Raw genomic sequence first — 19,978 nt, 5'->3', positions numbered from 1 at the left:
TCCATAAAATCTTCAATATGTTGGGTTTGTGTAAACCTGAATTTGGAACTTGGGAAAACAAGTACAGATGAGTACGTGAGGAAGTTGGGAAGTAAACACATTGTTAGAGAAATAGAGGTGGAGATACGGGTGGATCTGGGTTTGGTTAGAAATGAATCAGACCATCCTACAGAGGATGGCTCCTCCCTAGATGGACTTACTATAAAAAGGCTACTATTTCAGACTTTAGCACCCAGCAAGCTCCTTCAGGCTACGTTCTACTTGCTCTTCTGGTGAAAGAAGTAAGTAAGAGGGAATACATCTAACTTTGCCTGCTTTGGGGTAAGAAAGGTAGAAATCTGGAAGGTATATATACTCCAAAGCAAAATGTTCTAGATGTTAGGGGTTCTTCACTTTTAGTGGAACTGTTACTAAAAACTTATTTTGATATACAAGGAAAATGAGAACATAAATGTATTTTCTGTGAAGCTACTCAACACTCTCTTTACATTGTTGGATTTTCCATTTCCTCATTTTTTCAACAGATATATACTAGTTGCCTTCTATTTGCCAAGTGTTGTTCGTGGCTGATTATAGAACAGTGACAACATAAACTCCCTACTGTTAGGAGCTTGTATTTACTAGGGGGGGAGACATCCAGTAAGCAATAAATGAACAAGAATTTCAAATAGTGCTAAGAACAATAAAGAAATAAGAGAGTGATGTAGCAAAGTAATAACAGGATAGAACTTTAGATTGGATGGCCTAGGGAAGATCTCTCTGGGGAATTATCTTTTGAGCTGAGATCTTAATGACAAAAAGAACCAGTGAAGGCAAAGAGCAAAATTCCAAACATTTCAATTTGTTTAGAAGAATAAAAAGAAGCTATGTGCCTCGAGCATATTTAACAAAAGGGACAGTAGTGTATGGTGACATCAGAGAGCTAGATGGAGTTGACTATGTAAAAAGAGGCATAGTAGAGTGTGTATATTATTTTAAGTACATGAGATGTCACTGAAGAGTATTCAGCAGCAAGAATGAGATAATCTAATGTGTGTGTTTTTTTTAATCATTCTGGGCTGCTTTGTGGAAAAATAAAATAATAGGAAGGCAAGAGTGGCAGCAGGGGGCACTGCAGTTTAGGTGAGAGATCATTGGAGTAAGAATGGTAAGAAGTAATTCTTTACTCATGCCAAAATCTAGAGGTTATCCACGATCCCTACCCCACACTGATCCATCACCCTTCCCATCAACTCTGCCTCTAAGATATGCCTAATCCATCTGTCTCCCTGTCTACCACTAACATTCTAGTCTAAGCTTTTCTCCACTCTACCCTTGACTATTATATGAAAAAACCACAACTTAATTATCCATTTTTCTGTTAGTAGATATTTGGGTTGTTTCTATTTGGGAAGGTATTATAAATAATGGGGTGGGGCTATGAACATTTTTGTACATGATTTTTGGTACATATTTTTTATTACATATATTTCTACTGAAAATATTCCTAAGGAGTTAATTTCTGAGTCTTAGATACTGCTAAACAAATTTTGAAAGTACTGACAGTTTATGCTCCTTCTAGCAGCACATGACAGACTCAGTTTCTCCACATTCTCACCAATATTTAGTATTGTAAAGTTTCTTTTTCCTTTTTGTCTTTTTAGTAATTTTTATGGGTGTAATTTGGTCTCACACTGTAATTTTAATTTACATTTCCCTGATGATTAATAAAATTGAGAGCTCTTGGTATGTTTATTAGCCACTGGGGTACCTTTTTCTGTAAAATTCCTGTGTTATCTATCCATTTTTCTATTGGGTTATCTGTATATTTTGTACTGATTTATAGGAGTTATTTTTATAATCACAATAATCCCTTAATTAGTCAAATGTATTATACATATCCTCCCACTCTGTGTTTTTCCCTTCTCGCCTTTAACAGGGTCTTTGAATGAACAGCCATTCCTACTTTGAATGCAGTCCAATTTATCAATATTTTTCTTTATGGTTAACACTTTTTGAATTCTATTTTAAAAGTATTTCTCTACCCTCAAGGTCTTGAAGATATTCTTGTATGTTATTTTCTTTTACCTTTTACATGTAAAATCTACCTAGGAACTAATTTGTTTTATTATTTAACCTAACACCATTTATTCAAAGACTACTCTTTTCCTACTGACCTGCATCACATCCTCATCATAAATCAAATATGCATAATGATACAGGTCTGATTTTGAACTATTACCTTTCACTGATCCATCTGTTTAGCCATGCACCGATGCCATGTTGTCTTCCTTTATAATACATTTTTATAACTAGTATCTTTGTCTTCTTCAAGACTGTCTTGGCTAGTCTTGGCCCTCCACATTTTAAAGTAGCTGGAAATCAAGAACTCTGTTTTGAACAACTAGGTTTGAGATCTCTATTAGCCAAGAAGAAATACTGTGTAGGCATTTAAACATACACATCTGAAGCCTAGGGAAGAGTCTGTGGCTTGACATATAAACTTGAGAATTATCTGTCTATATTTAGGATTTAAAGTTATAGGGCTAGATGAGACCCCCCCCCCCCAACGGAGTATAAATAGAAAAAAAGAAGCTATGAGTGAATTTCAGAGCACAGCAACATTATGGATTAGAAGAGGAGACTAGGAGAAAGTGGGCAGTAAGCTTGGGAAAGAAAGCAACAAGTATGAGGCCTCTGAAGGACAATCAGCTGCTCAAATGCTGCTGATATGACAAGCAATCTGTGGAATGCAAATGGATAGTTGAATTTGCCAAAGTGAAGGACATTTTGTATCTTCATGTGAGGTTTTGTGGATTTTTTTTAGAGAGAAAGACAATCTGAGTAAAAGAAAATAGGAAGTGAATAAAAAAGTATAGGCATAGCTTTTGAAGGAGTACTGCCATTAAAGAGAAAAGATAAATCAGTACCTAAAGGTAGATGTAGGGCGGGGTGGGGGGGAAACATTGAAAAGGAAGCACATCAGTATGAATACACAAATATATCCAGTAGAGAAGGAAGACAGCTGCAAAAGCAAAAGCAAAGTGTTTGAATAGGCAAGAATGACTGTTTCCAGGGCTGAACCAGAGGACAGGAGCACAGACTGTATGCATATCCACACAACGGCAATGAGGGTGAAGGTATATGGATACAAATGCACTAGGCTGAGAGATCAGATACTGGGAAAATGAAGAAACTCTTTTCATTGGCTTCCAAGTTCTCAAAAATAAAAATCAAGGACATATTCTGAGATAAAGGAAAGGAAGTCACTGTTAGATACAAGAAAGAGTGGGGCAAGGTATCAGTGATACCTTGGAGCACTCTTGTATCATTGACACAAGAAAGAGGCGGACAAGGTACATTCCAGGAGCAATGATGGAGATTAACCAAGTGTCCAACCAAAATAAATCGAAACAAATTAAAATAAAAAGAGAAATAAGTACACAATGCAGAAATAGACAGGGAGGCCAAAGAATAACTGAAATCAGAGTATACATTTACTTCAATGTGGATGGAACTGGAGGGCATCATGCTGAGTGAAATAAGTCAATTGGAGAAGGACAAGCATATGGTTTCACTCATATATAGAATATAAGAAATAATGAAAGGGACTATAAGGGAAAGGAGGGAAACTGAGTAGGGAAAAATTAGAGAGGGAGACAAACGATGAAAGACTCCTAACTCTGGGAAACAAAGGATTTGTGGAAGGGGAGGCGGGTGGGGGATTGGGTAGCTGGGTGATGGGCACTGAGGAGGGCACTTTATGGGATGAGCACTGGGTGTTATACTATATGTTGGCAAATTGAATTTAAATAAAATATTTTTTAAAAACGGAGATCAGGGTATAAGAGAAAGTCAGAGAGTGGAATCCCTGAGACTGAGATTGTGGGGACAGTGCAATTACGGATAAGTCCAAGGTCTGGAATATCACTGTAAATGACAGTGCCTCCACTGTGCCAAAAAAAAAAAATCTGAAATCTTAGGTATGATTTTTATAAAAAGCGTACAACTATATTTCTTAATTCAATCTTTACAACCTTTTAGCCAGCCAGTCTGATCAATGCACACATATATTGTAATTCATGATAAAATTATATGTAATCCTACTCTTGTATTTTATACTTTCTGCCTTTTCTATGTTTCTTCTTTTCTGGCTTCTACTGTATTGATTGCATTTTTTAAATTCCTCTTTTCCTTTCAATGGTTTAGAAGTTATAAATTCTATTCTCTTAGTGGTTACCAAAAATTCATCAAAATATAGGTTTAACAATCTTAATAATAAATTAATACCTATCTCCTCTGATAAAACAATCCAAGGCTCATACATGCATTTAGCTCTATAACAGTCATGTCTTTCACATTATTATTTCCTATGTCATTTTACTTTTGCCTGGTTTTGTAACTCCTAAAGTCTAAAGTAATCATTATAATGCTTTTATAAAATAAATGCTTATTTAAAATTATTAACATGTTGAGTAATTTCTTTTTTCACCAATTAGATAAATTGAACATTCCTTAAATGCATTCCTTACGTGGCAAAATGAAGGCCAGTCAATGGAAAATTTTTTATAATATTGAAAAGCTATTAAAGCCACCCTACCCAATTAAAAATACTGCATACTTCATGAAATGTCAAAAAAAATTGTATGAACATTCATTGACTGTCTCAGCCATTTGGCAAATTAGCTTTCCGAAAATTATCTCTGAACATACTGATCATTTAGTAAATCAGCTTCTGGAGAATTCTTTTTCAGCAAATTTATATGAATAAGTTTTCCTGCTTCTAACCAGCGGGCCTCTCTAGAATCCTGCTATGCATAACACATAGAGAGGCTGAGTCACTATGCCATACACCTGAAACTACTATAATATTGTGTGTTAACCATAATCAAGTTTAAAATTTTTTTAATTAAACTAAAAAATAAAATCTTGCTATGGGTCATGGTCAGATCAATAAGAGTGATGGCATTACCAATAGCTCACTGAGTCTGTAAGACCATAAATACTGCTATGAATGGGTTTAAGTCCAAGAATTTGTAGTTTAATAATTCAGTTGAACCCTGTGTTGATTTTCACTATTTAGATAGTAGAGAGCTTTTCTGGGCACTCTTCTATTTGTAAAGATAGATTACATAGAGGAATATATGGGCTTAAAAATATGGAATTGGGGAACTTGGGTGGCACAGTCAGTTAAGCATCCATCTCTTGATTTTGGCTCAGTTCATGATCTCATGGTCATGAGATTGAGCCCAGTGTCTGGCTCCATGCTCAGTGCAGAATATGTGTAAGACTCTCTCTATCCCTCTACCCCTCCCTACCTCTCGCTCCCTCTCTCCCCTTCTATCTCTAAAATAAATAAATCTTTTTATTAAATGTGGAAGTTCATTATAATAATTAATAAGACCTATAAAAAGGAAAGATATACAAGAAGTACATTTTTATTTCTTCTTTCCAGGTTCACCTTAACTTCCAAAAAGATGTCTACTCTCCTGGAAAATATCATTGCCATTATTGACCTATTCCATGACTACTCAACAACAGATAAGGAAACTGATACACTAAGCAGAGAAGAACTGAAGGAGCTCCTGGAAATGGAGTTTCGGCCAATCCTGAAGGTAAGGGATATCTGCTGGAACGAATGGGTACATCACGCTTGTTCTGCAACAATATGACAAATAATAACTGTGAAATTTTATGAATTATTTCTTCTAGAATAGAAATTTTGGAATTTCTTCTGGAATTTTATGAATTATTTCTTCTAGAATAGAAAAAGACCTAATCTTATTTCAAAACAAATAGAATTTGTTTACCTCTCTTAATATCTTTAATATACATGCACACATGTGCATAATGCACAACACACAAACACACATTTTCTGTGAAATAAATATAAATATTTAATGATAAGATAATTAACACCAAATAAGTATTCTTCATATATTGAAGAATATCTTCATATTCTGTTTCTTAACATCAAGAATGTTTACAAGTATATTTAAGAGACAACGAACTCATGGACTTCATAACATCATGACGTATAAAGAAAACAAAGCAGATGACCAACCAAATATTTTAGTTTTAACAAACCAGCATTTATTTTTATTTTTTTTTTTTTACAAACCAGCATTTATATATAGACTTTTAGTAAAATACATAGAGTTCCATCCTAACTCACCATAAGTAGAATATTATTACAGAAAAAAAACACATAGTGTCCAACATTTACTTACCAAAATTCATGTTTGCCAAAATAGTGTAAATTATTCAAGTGACCAATTGTCATTCTCCTGTAACCTCCTTCCATCTTTCACATGTACAGAATCCAGATGACCCAGACACTGCTGACATCTTCATGCATATACTTGATTTAGACCATGACAAGAAAATAGACTTCTCAGAGTTTTTTCTGATGGTATTCAAGTTGGCTCAAGCATATTATGATTTGACCAGGAGACAGAACCCCCAAGCATCAGAGCAAAACCAAAAAAAATATGCATACCACACACAAGATGAAGAAGACGACAGAGAGGAAGACGAAGTAGAAGAAGAAAAAGAAGAAAGAATTCAAAGTTCTAATCAAGCAGGAAGAAATGAAAGAAAAGGTAAGAAGACAATATCCAAGAGCCTAAAAGGAAGAAGAGGAAAGGAACATGAACAGACACCAGACAGCTCTAGACATGAAGGCTCCCATGACACTAAGGGAGCCAATTTTGGGCACTCTGACTCAGGATCTCACCACTATCAACCATCCACTCAAACAAACAGATCCAGACAAACACAATCGAGACAAGGAAAATCATCATCTGAATTTAGGTCAGTGAAAAACTGGGAATCCAGTATAAATCAGGACAGTGACAGCGAAGGACACACGGAAGACTCTGAGAGACAATATGGATCTGGCCCAGGAAACCAAGGAGAATCTGCACATGGCCATGCAAGAAACAACTCTAGACACTCTGAGTCTCATGGAGGGCAGAGAAAAAATCATGGACACTCAGAGTCTACCCATAGACAGTCAGACTCTGGTACAAGAAGAAGACATGGATCAACTCAAGGAAACTCTACACACACATATAGACAATCAGGGTCTCCTCATAGAGAGAATTCTTCTTGGGAAAATACTGACTCATTTCACAGGCATTCAAAATCAAGCAGAAGAGGAAGACAAGAAAACAAGCAGAGGCAATCAGGAGATGGATCCACACATTCAGAAACTGGACATAGAAAACAATATTCTGGGTTAAGGGCAGGGACACAAAGGGGATCCAGTACAGAACACACCAGTGACAATGAAGGACATCTGATAGATTCAAACACAGATTTCACAAAACATCACAGAAAGTCTGGAAAAACATCAGGAAAAGAGCAGAGGCCTACACAGGATGAGGTGGCTGACAGATCCAGACAACCTCGGTTACATCACAAGAAAACCAACAAAAAAAGGCAGTCCAAATCCACAGAACGAGATTCAGTATCTACCAGTACAGAGAGACAAGGTCGCCACCATCAGCAGTCACAGGACACCTCCAGACACACGCAAACTGGACATGGATCCGGTAACAGCAAACACCGGGAATCCAGTGTCAGTCAGGCCAGCGACAGTGAAGGACAATCACTAGACTCAGAGACTCAGTCAGGGTCAGTCCAGGAACGGTCCAGGTCCAGTCAGAGGAGACAACGTGGCAGTAGTGCACACGGCAGTTCTGAGCACTCAGCATCTTATTTCTACCAGGTAGCCCCCCAAGAACACTTTGATTCTGCCCACGGACAGTCCCAATCCAGTACCAGGGGGAGACAAGGACCCCGCCATGACCAGGCCCATGACAGCTCTAGGCACTCAGGCTCCCATGAGGGTCAGGCAGCCGATTTTGGACATTCTGAGTCAGGATCTCGCCACCAGCAATCGTCCACTCGGGCACAGGGCTCCAGGCCATCGCAGGCCAGGCAGGGACAATCGTCATCTGAATTCAGGCCAGTCAGCAACCGGGGGTCCAGCATTAGTCAGGACAGTGACAGTGAAGGACTCACAGAAGACTCCGAGAGACGGTATGGATCTGGCTCAGGAAACCAACAGGGATCTGCCCGTGGCCATGCAGGAGACAGCGCTAGACACTCTGAGTCTCAACAGAGGCACAGAACCAATCATGGACAGTCTCAGTCTGGTCACGGACAGTCAGACACTGGTACTGGGAGAAGACAGGGATCTAGTCATGGGCACTCTCTAGATACCTCTAGACTTCCAGGGTCCCATCGTGCAGGGTCACCCTCCCGGGGACATGCTGACTCCGTCCATGGCCGGTCAAGATCGAGCACAGGAGGAAGTCGAGAAACCCAGCATGAGCAGTCAACAGACAGATCCGGACGCTCAGGCTCTGAACACGGACCATTGTCCTCTGGACCCAGGACAAGCAGACATCAGGAATCCAGCCTGAGTGAAGGACATTCAGAAGATTCAGGTAGAGAATTCTTAACGACCCGTGGAGATTCTGGGTCCGGGGCAAGAAACCAACGTGGGTCTACCCATGGTCAGTCAACTGACAGATCCACACAGTTGGGGTCACGTCAAGGGCAGACAGGCACTCACAGGCACTCTGACCCTGCCCACCGAGACTCGGGATCCAGGACTAGGGAAAGACAAGGAAGCCGCCACGAGCAGTCAGGAGACAGAGCCAGACACGCAGGGTCACGTCAAGGACAGCAGGCCACCCGTGGGCATCCTGACTCTGCCCACCGAGACTCGGGATCCAGCACTAGGGAAAGACAAGGAAGCCGCCACGAGCAGTCAGGAGACAGAGCCAGACACGCAGGGTCACGTCAAGGACAGCAGGCCACCCGTGGGCATCCTGACTCTGCCCACCGAGACTCGGGATCCAGCACTAGGGAAAGACAAGGAAGCCGCCACGAGCAGTCAGGAGACAGAGCCAGACACGCAGGGTCACGTCAAGGACAGCAGGCCACCCGTGGGCATCCTAACTCTGCCCACCGAGACTCGGGATCCAGCACTAGGGAAAGACAAGGAAGCCGCCACGAGCAGTCAGGAGACAGAGCCAGACACACAGGGTCACGCCAAGGACAGCAGGCCACCCGTGGGCAGCCTGACTCTGCCCATGGAGACTCAGATCTCAGCACCATAGACAGACAAGGGCGCCACCATCAGCAGTCACAGGACAGCTCCAGACATTCGCAAACTGGACATGGATCCGGTAACAGCAAACACCGGGAATCCAGTGTCAGTCAGGCCAGCGACAGTGAAGGACAATCACTAGACTCAGAGACTCAGTCAGGGTCAGTCCAGGAACGGTCCAGGTCCAGTCAGAGGAGACAACGTGGCAGTAGTGCACACGGCAGTTCTGAGCACTCAGCATCTTATTTCTACCAGGTAGCCCCCCAAGAACACTTTGATTCTGCCCACGGACAGTCCCAATCCAGTACCAGGGGGAGACAAGGACCCCGCCATGACCAGGCCCATGACAACTCTAGGCACTCAGGCTCCCATGAGGGTCAGGCAGCCGATTTGGGACATTCTGAGTCAGGATCTCGCCACCAGCAATCGTCCACTCGGGCACAGGGCTCCAGGCCATCGCAGGCCAGGCAGGGACAATCGTCATCTGAATTCAGGCCAGTCAGCAACCGGGGGTCCAGCATTAGTCAGGACAGTGACAGTGAAGGACTCACAGAAGACTCCGAGAGACAGTATGGATCTGGCTCAGGAAACCAACAGGGATCTGCCCGTGGCCATGCAGGAGACAGCGCTAGACACTCTGAGTCTCAACAGAGGCACAGAACCAATCATGGACAGTCTCAGTCTGGTCACGGACAGTCAGACACTGGTACTGGGAGAAGACAGGGATCTAGTCATGGGCACTCTCTAGATACCTCTAGACTTCCAGGGTCCCATCGTGCAGGGTCACCCTCCCGGGGACACGCTGACTCCGTCCATGGCCGGTCAAGATCGAGCACAGGAGGAAGACGAGAAACCCAGCATGAGCAGTCAACAGACAGATCCGGACGCTCAGGCTCTGAACACGGACCATTGTCCTCTGGACCCAGGACAAGCAGACATCAGGAATCCAGCCTGAGTGAAGGACATTCAGAAGATTCAGGTAGAGAATTCTTAACGACCCGTGGAGATTCTGGGTCCGGGGCAAGAAACCAACGTGGGTCTACCCATGGTCAGTCAACTGACAGATCCACACAGTTGGGGTCACGTCAAGGGCAGACAGGCACTCACAGGCACTCTGACCCTGCCCACCGAGACTCGGGATCCAGCACTAGGGAAAGACAAGGAAGCCGCCACGAGCAGTCAGGAGACAGAGCCAGACACGCAGGGTCACGCCAAGGACAGCAGGCCACCCGTGGGCAGCCTGACTCTGCCCACCGAGACTCGGGATCCAGCACTAGGGAAAGACAAGGAAGCCGCCACGAGCAGTCAGGAGACAGAACAAGACACACAGGGTCACGCCAAGGACAGCAGGCCACCCGTGGGCAGCCTGACTCTGCCCACCGAGACTCGGGATCCAGCACTAGGGAAAGACAAGGAAGCCGCCACGAGCAGTCAGGAGACAGAACAAGACACGCAGGGTCACGCCAAGGACAGCAGGCCACCCGTGGGCAGCCTGACTCTGCCCACCGAGACTCGGGATCCAGCACTAGGGAAAGACAAGGAAGCCGCCACGAGCAGTCAGGAGATAGAGCCAGACACACAGGGTCACATCAAGGACAGCAGGCCACCCGTTGGCAGCCTGACTCTGCCCATGGAGACTCAGATCTCAGCACCGTAGACAGACAAGGGCGCCACCATCAGCAGTCACAGGACAGCTCCAGACACTCGCGAACTGGACATGGATCTGGTAATAGCAAACACCGGGAATCCAGTGTCAGTCAGGCCAGCGACAGTGAAGGACAATCACTAGACTCAGAGACTCAGTCAGGGTCAGTCCAGAAACGGTCCAGGTCCAGTCAGAGGAGACAACGTGGCAGTAGTGCACACGGCAGTTCTGAGCACTCAGCATCTTATTTCTACCAGGTAGCCCCCCAAGAACACTTTGATTCTGCCCATGGACAGTCCCAATCCAGTACCAGGGGGAGACAAGGACCCCGCCATGACCAGGCCCATGACAGCTCTAGGCACTCAGGCTCCCATGAGGGTCAGGCAGCCGATTTTGGACATTCTGAGTCAGGGTCTCGCCACCAGCAATCGTCCACTCGGGCACAGGGCTCCAGGCCATCGCAGGCCAGGCAGGGACAATCGTCATCTGAATTCAGGCCAGTCAGCAACCGGGGGTCCAGCATTAGTCAGGACAGTGACAGTGAAGGACTCACAGAAGACTCCGAGAGACAGTATGGATCTGGCTCAGGAAACCAACAGGGATCTGCCCGTGGCCATGCAGGAGACAGCGCTAGACACTCTGAGTCTCAACAGAGGCACAGAACCAATCATGGACAGTCTCAGTCTGGTCACGGACAGTCAGACACTGGTACTGGGAGAAGACAGGGATCTAGTCATGGGCACTCTCTAGATACCTCTAGACTTCCAGGGTCCCATCGTGCAGGGTCACCCTCCCGGGGACACGCTGACTCCGTCCATGGCCGGTCAAGATCGAGCACAGGAGGAAGACGAGAAACCCAGCATGAGCAGTCAACAGACAGATCCGGACGCTCAGGCTCTGAACACGGACCATTGTCCTCTGGACCCAGGACAAGCAGACATCAGGAATCCAGCCTGAGTGAAGGACATTCAGAAGATTCAGGTAGAGAATTCTCAACGACCCGTGGAGATTCTGGTTCCGGGGCAAGAAACCAACGTGGGTCTACCCATGGTCAGTCAACTGACAGATCCACACAGTTGGGGTCACGTCAAGGGCAGACAGGCACTCACAGGCACTCTGACCCTGCCCACCGAGACTCGGGATCCAGCACTAGGGAAAGACAAGGAAGCCGCCACGAGCAGTCAGGAGACAGAGCCAGACACGCAGGGTCACATCAAGGACAGCAGGCCACCCGTGGGCATCCTGACTCTGCCCACCGAGACTCGGGATCCAGCACTAGGGAAAGACAAGGAAGCCGCCACGAGCAGTCAGGAGACAGAGCCAGACACGCAGGGTCACATCAAGGACAGCAGGCCACCCGTGGGCATCCTGACTCTGCCCACCGAGACTCGGAATCCAGCACTAGGGAAAGACAAGGAAGCCGCCACGAGCAGTCAGGAGACAGAGCCAGACACGCAGGGTCACATCAAGCACAGCAGGCCACCCGTGGGCATCCTGACTCTGCCCACCGAGACTCGGGATCCAGCACTAGGGAAAGACAAGGAAGCCGCCACGAGCAGTCAGGAGACAGAGCCAGACACACAGGGTCACGCCAAGGACAGCAGGCCGCCCATGGGCAGCCTGACTCTGCCCATGGAGACTCAGATCTCAGCACCATAGACAGACAAGGGCGCCACCATCAGCAGTCACAGGACAGCTCCAGACACTCGCGAACTGGACATGGATCTGGTAATAGCAAACACCGGGAATCCAGTGTCAGTCAGGCCAGCGACAGTGAAGGACAATCACTAGACTCAGAGACTCAGTCAGGGTCAGTCCAGAAACGGTCCAGGTCCAGTCAGAGGAGACAACGTGGCAGTAGTGCACACGGCAGTTCTGAGCACTCAGCATCTTATTTCTACCAGGTAGCCCCCCAAGAACACTTTGATTCTGCCCATGGACAGTCCCAATCCAGTACCAGGGGGAGACAAGGACCCCGCCATGACCAGGCCCATGACAGCTCTAGGCACTCAGGCTCCCATGAGGGTCAGGCAGCCGATTTTGGACATTCTGAGTCAGGGTCTCGCCACCAGCAATCGTCCACTCGGGCACAGGGCTCCAGGCCATCGCAGGCCAGGCAGGGACAATCGTCATCTGAATTCAGGCCAGTCAGCAACCGGGGGTCCAGCATTAGTCAGGACAGTGACAGTGAAGGACTCACAGAAGACTCCGAGAGACAGTATGGATCTGGCTCAGGAAACCAACAGGGATCTGCCCGTGGCCATGCAGGAGACAGCGCTAGACACTCTGAGTCTCAACAGAGGCACAGAACCAATCATGGACAGTCTCAGTCTGGTCACGGACAGTCAGACACTGGTACTGGAAGAAGACAAGGATCTAGTCATGGGCACTCTCTAGATACCTCTAGACTTCCAGGGTCCCATCGTGCAGGGTCACCCTCCCGGGGACACGCTGACTCCGTCCATGGCCGGTCAAGATCGAGCACAGGAGGAAGACGAGAAACCCAGCATGAGCAGTCAACAGACAGATCCGGACGCTCAGGCTCTGAACACGGACCATTATCCTCTGGACCCAGGACAAGCAGACATCAGGAATCCAGCCTGAGTGAAGGACATTCAGAAGATTCAGGTAGAGAATTCTTAACGACCCGTGTAGATTCTGGGTCCGGGGCAAGAAACCAACGTGGGTCTACCCATGGTCAGTCAACTGACAGATCCACACAGTTGGGGTCACGTCAAGGGCAGACAGGCACTCACAGGCACTCTGACCCTGCCCACCGAGACTCGGGATCCAGCACTAGGGAAAGACAAGGAAGCCGCCACGAGCAGTCAGGAGACAGAGCCAGACACGCAGGGTCACGTCAAGGACAGCAGGCCACCCGTGGGCAGCCTGACTCTGCCCACCGAGACTCGGCATCCAGCACTAGGGAAAGACAAGGAAGCCGCCACGAGCAGTCAGGAGACAGAACAAGACACACAGGGTCACGCCAAGGACAGCAGGCCACCCATGGGCAGCCTGACTCTGCCCACCGAGACTCGGGATCCAGCACTAGGGAAAGACAAGGAAGCCGCCACGAGCAGTCAGGAGACAGAACAAGACACGCAGGGTCACGCCAAGGACAGCAGGCCACCCGTGGGCAGCCTGACTCTGCCCACCGAGACTCGGCATCCAGCACTAGGGAAAGACAAGGAAGCCGCCACGAGCAGTCAGGAGACAGAACAAGACACACAGGGTCACATCAAGGACAGCAGGCCACCCGTGGGCAGCCTGACTCTGCCCATGGAGACTCAGATCTCAGCACCGTAGACAGACAAGGGCGCCACCATCAGCAGTCACAGGACAGCTCCAGACACTCGCGAACTGGACATGGATCTGGTAACAGCAAACACCAGGAAGCCAGTGTCAGTCAGGCCAGCGACAGTGAAGGACAATCACTAGACTCAGAGACTCAGTCAGGGTCAGTCCAGGAACGGTCCAGGTCCAGTCAGAGGAGACAACGTGGCAGTAGTGCACACGGCAGTTCTGAGCACTCAGCATCTTATTTCTACCAGGTAGCCCCCCAAGAACACTTTGATTCTGCCCATGGACAGTCCCAATCCAGTACCAGGGGGAGACAAGGACCCCGCCATGACCAGGCCCATGACAGCTCTAGGCACTCAGGCTCCCATGAGGGTCAGGCAGCCGATTTTGGACATTCTGAGTCAGGATCTCGCCACCAGCAATCGTCCACTCGGGCACAGGGCTCCAGGCCATCGCAGGCCAGGCAGGAACAATCGTCATCTGAATTCAGGCCAGTCAGCAACCGGGGGTCCAGCATTAGTCAGGACAGTGACAGTGAAGGACTCACAGAAGACTCCGAGAGACAGTATGGATCTGGCTCAGGAAACCAACAGGGATCTGCCCGTGGCCATGCAGGAGACAGCGCTAGACACTCTGAGTCTCAACAGAGGCACAGAACCAATCATGGACAGTCTCAGTCTGGTCACGGACAGTCAGACACTGGTACTGGGAGAAGACAGGGATCTAGTCATGGGCACTCTCTAGATACCTCTAGACTTCCAGGGTCCCATCGTGCAGGGTCACTCTCCCGGGGACACGCTGACTCCGTCCATGGCCGGTCAAGATCGAGCACAGGAGGAAGACGAGAAACCCAGCATGAGCAGTCAACAGACAGATCCGGACGCTCAGGCTCTGAACACGGACCATTGTCCTCTGGACCCAGGACAAGCAGACATCAGGAATCCAGCCTGAGTGAAGGACATTCAGAAGATTCAGGTAGAGAATTATCAACGACCCGTGGAGATTCTGGGTCCGGGGCAAGAAACCAACGTGGGTCTACCCATGGTCAGTCAACTGACAGATCCACACAGTTGGGGTCACGTCAAGGGCAGACAGGCACTCACAGGCACTCTGACCCTGCCCACCGAGACTCGGGATCCAGCACTAGGGAAAGACAAGGAAGCCGCCACGAGCAGTCAGGAGACAGAGCCAGACACGCAGGGTCACATCAAGCACAGCGGGCCACCCGTGGGCATCCTGACTCTGCCCACCGAGACTCGGGATCCAGCACTAGGGAAAGACAAGGAAGCCGCCACGAGCAGTCAGGAGACAGAGCCAGACACGCAGGGTCACATCAAGCACAGCAGGCCACCCGTGGGCATCCTGACTCTGCCCACCGAGACTCGGGATCCAGCACTAGGGAAAGACAAGGAAGCCGCCACGAGCAGTCAGGAGACAGAGCCAGACACGCAGGGTCACGCCAAGGACAGCAGGCCACCCGTGGGCAGCCTGACTCTGCCCACCGAGACTCGGGATCCAGCACTAGGGAAAGACAAGGAAGCCGCCACGAGCAGTCAGGAGATAGAGCCAGACACACAGGGTCACATCAAGGACAGCAGGCCACCCGTTGGCAGCCTGACTCTGCCCATGGAGACTCAGATCTCAGCACCGTAGACAGACAAGGGCGCCACCATCAGCAGTCACAGGACAGCTCCAGACACTCGCGAACTGGACATGGATCTGGTAACAGCAAACACCGGGAATCCAGTGTCAGTCAGGCCAGCGACAGTGAAGGACAATCACTAGACTCAGAGACTCAGTCAGGGTCAGTCCAGGAACGGTCCAGGTCCAGTCAGAGGAGACAACGTGGCAGTAGTGCACACGGCAGTTCTGAGCACTCAGCATCTTATTTCTACCAGGTAGCCTCCCAAGAACACTTTGATTCTGCCCACGGACAGTCCCAATCCAGTACCAGGGGGAGACAAGGACCCCGCCATGACCAGGCCCATGACAGCTCTAGGCACTCAGGCTCCCATGAGGGTCAGGCAGCCGATTTTGGACATTCTGAGTCAGGATCTCGCCACCAGCAATCGTCCACTCGGGCACAGGGCTCCAGGCCATCGCAGGCCAGGCAGGGACAATCGTCATCTGAATTCAGGCCAGTCAGCAACCGGGGGTCCAGCATTAGTCAGGACAGTGACAGTGAAGGACTCACAGAAGACTCCGAGAGACGGTATGGATCTGGCTCAGGAAACCAACAGGGATCTGCCCGTGGCCATGCAGGAGACAGCGCTAGACACTCTGAGTCTCAACAGAGGCACAGAACCAATCATGGACAGTCTCAGTCTGGTCACGGACAGTCAGACCCTGGTATTGGGAGAAGACAGGGATCTGGTCATGGGCACTCTCTAGATACCTCTAGACATCCAGGGTATCTTCAGGATCAGAGAGAAAATCCTGGGCCGTCTGATTCAGTGTTTGTTCAGTCTCAGAATGGTAGTAGAAGTCATGATTCCAGCCATGTGGAATTCAAGGACTTCTGTGAATATTGAGAAGATTCTGTGGTATCCAATATAACAGAGTAAGATGCACCCAGGAATATATTGCCTTTCACATGACAATTCTCAATGTTTGGGATTTTTTCAGTCACAAATTTTTAATTATGATGATGATAATCTGATAAGAAAATAATCCAAATTGTAGGAATATGAACCCACACATAACTTTAATTCAAGTAATTTCCAAATATACTTCCAAAGAATTTATCTCATTTATTTTAAGTAAGTTACACTCTTTCTTTCCTTGGTGATAGTTTCATATTTCTCATATTTAAATCTTCAGTTAGGATGGTGAATGTGCAAAATCAGTGTCAGTAGTTTTAGAAAACACAGTATTTGGTGTTGTTAGTTTTCAAGCTTGGATTTGTCTTTTGAGAGGTTACATTTTAGAATCTTTGTAGATTAGTATATTAATCTTTGTCAAAAATATAACATTGTCATTCTAGAGGCCAAAGCTGCGATGTTAATATCAGGGGTCGATCCATATTCCTCTACTATTCTTTAATGGGACTCTATATTATTGTGGATTCATTAAATCAAAAAACTGAATTGCATAAAGCTTCAAAATAAACAATTAAGCACATACCATAGTTTGTCCTTTTGTGTTTATTTCTCATAGACTCCGGAAGACTTACCCCCAATAGCCAAAATTACATCTTTTTGTCACTGGAAAACTATATGACCAAATGTTAATTGTACACCATGCAAAAGTAATGAGGAGTCCAAAGAAGAAAGAATTTAAATAACATAATCATTGTCCCACATAGTCACCTTTAGGATGAAAAAAGGCTTTGCTCACATGAATAGGACAAACATTAAACCCAAGTGTCTATTAGCCAAGTCAAACCAAGATTAGTAAACAGAAACTACTAACCACTGGCTCTTCTTCCAAAGGCACTAGGAGTTATTTTACAATGAAGATTAATGAAAGCAGAGAATTTGTGCTGAAATATCCTGACAAAGGAAAAACAATAAAGAAAATGCACTCTCGGAACTGGAGGGTATTATGCTGAGTGAAATAATTCAATCGGAGAAGGACAAACATTATATGGTCTATAAGACTCATTTTAGACAGAAGGACACCTATAGCTTGAAAATAAAAGGTTGGGGAACCATTTACCATTCAAATGGTCCTCAAAAGAAAGCAGGGGGAATCCCTGGGTGGCGCAGCGGTTTGGCGCCTGCCTTTGGCCCAGGGCACGATCCTGGAGACCCAGGATCGAATCCCACATCGGGCTCCCAGTGCATGGAGCCTGCTTCTCCCTCTGCCTGTGTCTCTGCGCCTCTCTCTCTCTCTCTCTGTGACTATCATAAATAAATAAAAATTAAAAAAAAAAGAAAGAAAAAAGAAAGCAGGGGTAGCCATACTTATATCAGATAAACTAAAATTTACCCCCGAAGACTGTACTGAGAGATGAAGAGGGACACTATATCATACTTAAAGGATCTATCCAACAAGAGGACTTAACAATCCTCAATATAAATGCCCTGAATGTGGGAGCTACCAAATATATCATTCAATTAATAACCAAAGTTAAGACATACTTAGATAATAATACATTTATACTTGGTGACTTCAATCTAGTGCTTTCTACACTCGATAGGTCTTCTAAACACAACATCTCCAAAGACTCATTTTAGACAGAAGGACACCTACAACCTGAAAATTAAAGGCTGGAGAACCATTTACCATTCAAACGGTCCTCAAAAGAAAGCAGGGGTAGCCATCCTTATATCACATAAACTAAAATTTACACTGAAGACTCTAGTGAGAGATGAAGAGGGACACTATATCATACTTAAAGAATCTATCCAACAAGAGGACTTAACAATCCTCAATATATATGCCCCGAATGTGGGAGCTGCCAAATATTTAAATCAATTAATAACCAAAGTAAAGAAATACTTAGATAATAATACACTTATACTTGGTGACTTCAATCTAGCACTTTCTACACTCAATAGGTCTTCTAAGCACAACATCTCCAAAGAAACGAGAGTGTTAAATGATACACTGGACCAGATGCCCATAGCTGGGGGCATCACAATGCCAGATTTCAGATTGTACTACATAGCTGTGGTCATCAAGACAGTGTGGTACTGGCACAAAAACAGACACATAGATCAATGGAACAGAATAGAGAACCCAGAAGTGGACCCTGAACTTTATGGGCAACTAATATTCGATAAAGGAGGAAAGACTATCCACTGGAAGAAAGACAGTCTCTTCAATAAATGGTGCTGGGAAAATTGGACATCCGCATGCAGAAGAATGAAACTAGACCACTCTCTTTCACCATACACAAAGATAACTCAAAATGGATGAAAGATCTAAATGTGAGACAAGATTCCATCAAAATCCTAGAGGAGAACACAGGCAACAACCTTTTGAACTCAGCCACAGTAACTTCTTGCAAGATACATCCATGAAGGCAAAAGAAACAAAAGCAAAAATGAACTATTGGGACTTCATCAAGATAAGAAGCTTTTGCATAGCAAAGGATACAGTCAACAAAACTAAAAGACAACCTACAGAATGGGAGAAGATATTTGCAAATGACATATCAGATAAAGGGCTAGTTTCCAAGATCTATAAAGAACTTATTAAACTCAACACCAAAGAAACAAACAATCCAATCATGAAATGGGCAAAAGACATGAAGAGAAATCTCACAGAGGAAGACATAGACATGGCCAACATGCACATGAGAAAATGCTCCGCATCACTTGCCATCAGGGAAATACAAATCAAAACCACAATGAGATACCGCCTCACACCAGTGAGAATGGGGAAAATTAACAAGGCAGGAAACTACAAATGTGGGAGAGGATGTGGAGAAAAGGGAACCCTCTTGCACTGTTGGTAGGAATGTGAACTGGTGCAGCCACTCTGGAAAACTGAGTGGAGGTTCCTCAAAGAGTTAAAAATAGATCTGCCCCACGACCCAGCAATTGCATTGCTGGGGATTTACCCCAAGGATACAGATGCAGTGAAATGCCGGGACACCTGCACCCCAATGTTTCTAGCAGCAATGTCCACAATAGCCAAACTGTGGAAGGATCCTTGGTGTCCATTGAAAGATGAATGGAAAAGAAGATGTGGTCTATGTATACGATGGAATATTACTCAGCCATTAGAAATGACAAATACTTGCGGTGGAGACTTTTGGGTTTTCTATGTAGAGTATCATGTCATCGGCAAAGAGGGAGAGTTTGACTTCTTCTTTGCCAATTTGAATGCCTTTAATGTCTTTTTGTTGTCTGATTGCTGAGGCTAGGACTTCCAGTACTATGTTGAACAGCAGTGGTGAGAGTGGACATCCCTGTCTTGTTCCTGATCTTAGGGGAAAGGCTCCTAGTGCTTCCCCATTGAGAATGATATTTGCTGTGGGC

General features: G+C 46.1%; 1 protein-coding gene across 4 annotated transcripts; it reads left to right on the top strand.

Moving 5' to 3' along the window:
• The first annotated feature begins 233 nt into the window (after nt 1-233).
• FLG (filaggrin) lies at nt 234-17,171 on the top strand. 4 transcript variants are annotated; one of them, XM_049095751.1, is made up of 5 exons: nt 234-281; nt 5,435-5,594; nt 6,299-9,074; nt 10,722-11,729; nt 13,377-17,171. In XM_049095751.1, exons 2-5 carry the CDS (start codon nt 5,457-5,459, stop codon nt 16,577-16,579), a joined length of 7,125 nt encoding a protein of 2,374 aa, XP_048951708.1. In that variant the 5' UTR covers nt 234-281; nt 5,435-5,456; the 3' UTR covers nt 16,580-17,171. The 4 variants fall into 4 exon arrangements, with proteins under 4 accessions (XP_048951708.1, XP_048951707.1, XP_048951706.1 ...); XM_049095750.1 differs by having other exon boundaries at nt 6,299-10,469; XM_049095749.1 differs by having other exon boundaries at nt 6,299-11,729; nt 13,377-15,536; nt 15,663-17,171.
• Nucleotides 17,172-19,978: the final 2,807 nt, after the last annotated feature.

The sequence above is a fragment of the Canis lupus genome, chromosome 17 (genome assembly GCF_003254725.2).
Source record: "Canis lupus dingo isolate Sandy chromosome 17, ASM325472v2, whole genome shotgun sequence".
NCBI lineage: Eukaryota > Metazoa > Chordata > Mammalia > Carnivora > Canidae > Canis > Canis lupus.
Note: the sequence above shows the minus strand (reverse complement) of the source record. Positions and strands in the feature narration are given on the sequence as shown.

Bases quoted from the DNA above. Each gene is read 5' to 3' on its own strand.
- FLG (XM_049095748.1), top strand. From the start codon at position 5,457: ATGTCTACTCTCCTGGAAAATATCATTGCCATTATTGACCTATTCCAT. The intron at 5,595-6,298 runs GTAAGGGATATC...TCACATGTACAG, and splicing joins AGTTTCGGCCAATCCTGAAG to AATCCAGATGACCCAGACAC. The intron at 11,730-13,376 runs GTAGAGAATTCT...CAGAAGATTCAG, and splicing joins AGGACATTCAGAAGATTCAG to GTAGAGAATTCTTAACGACC.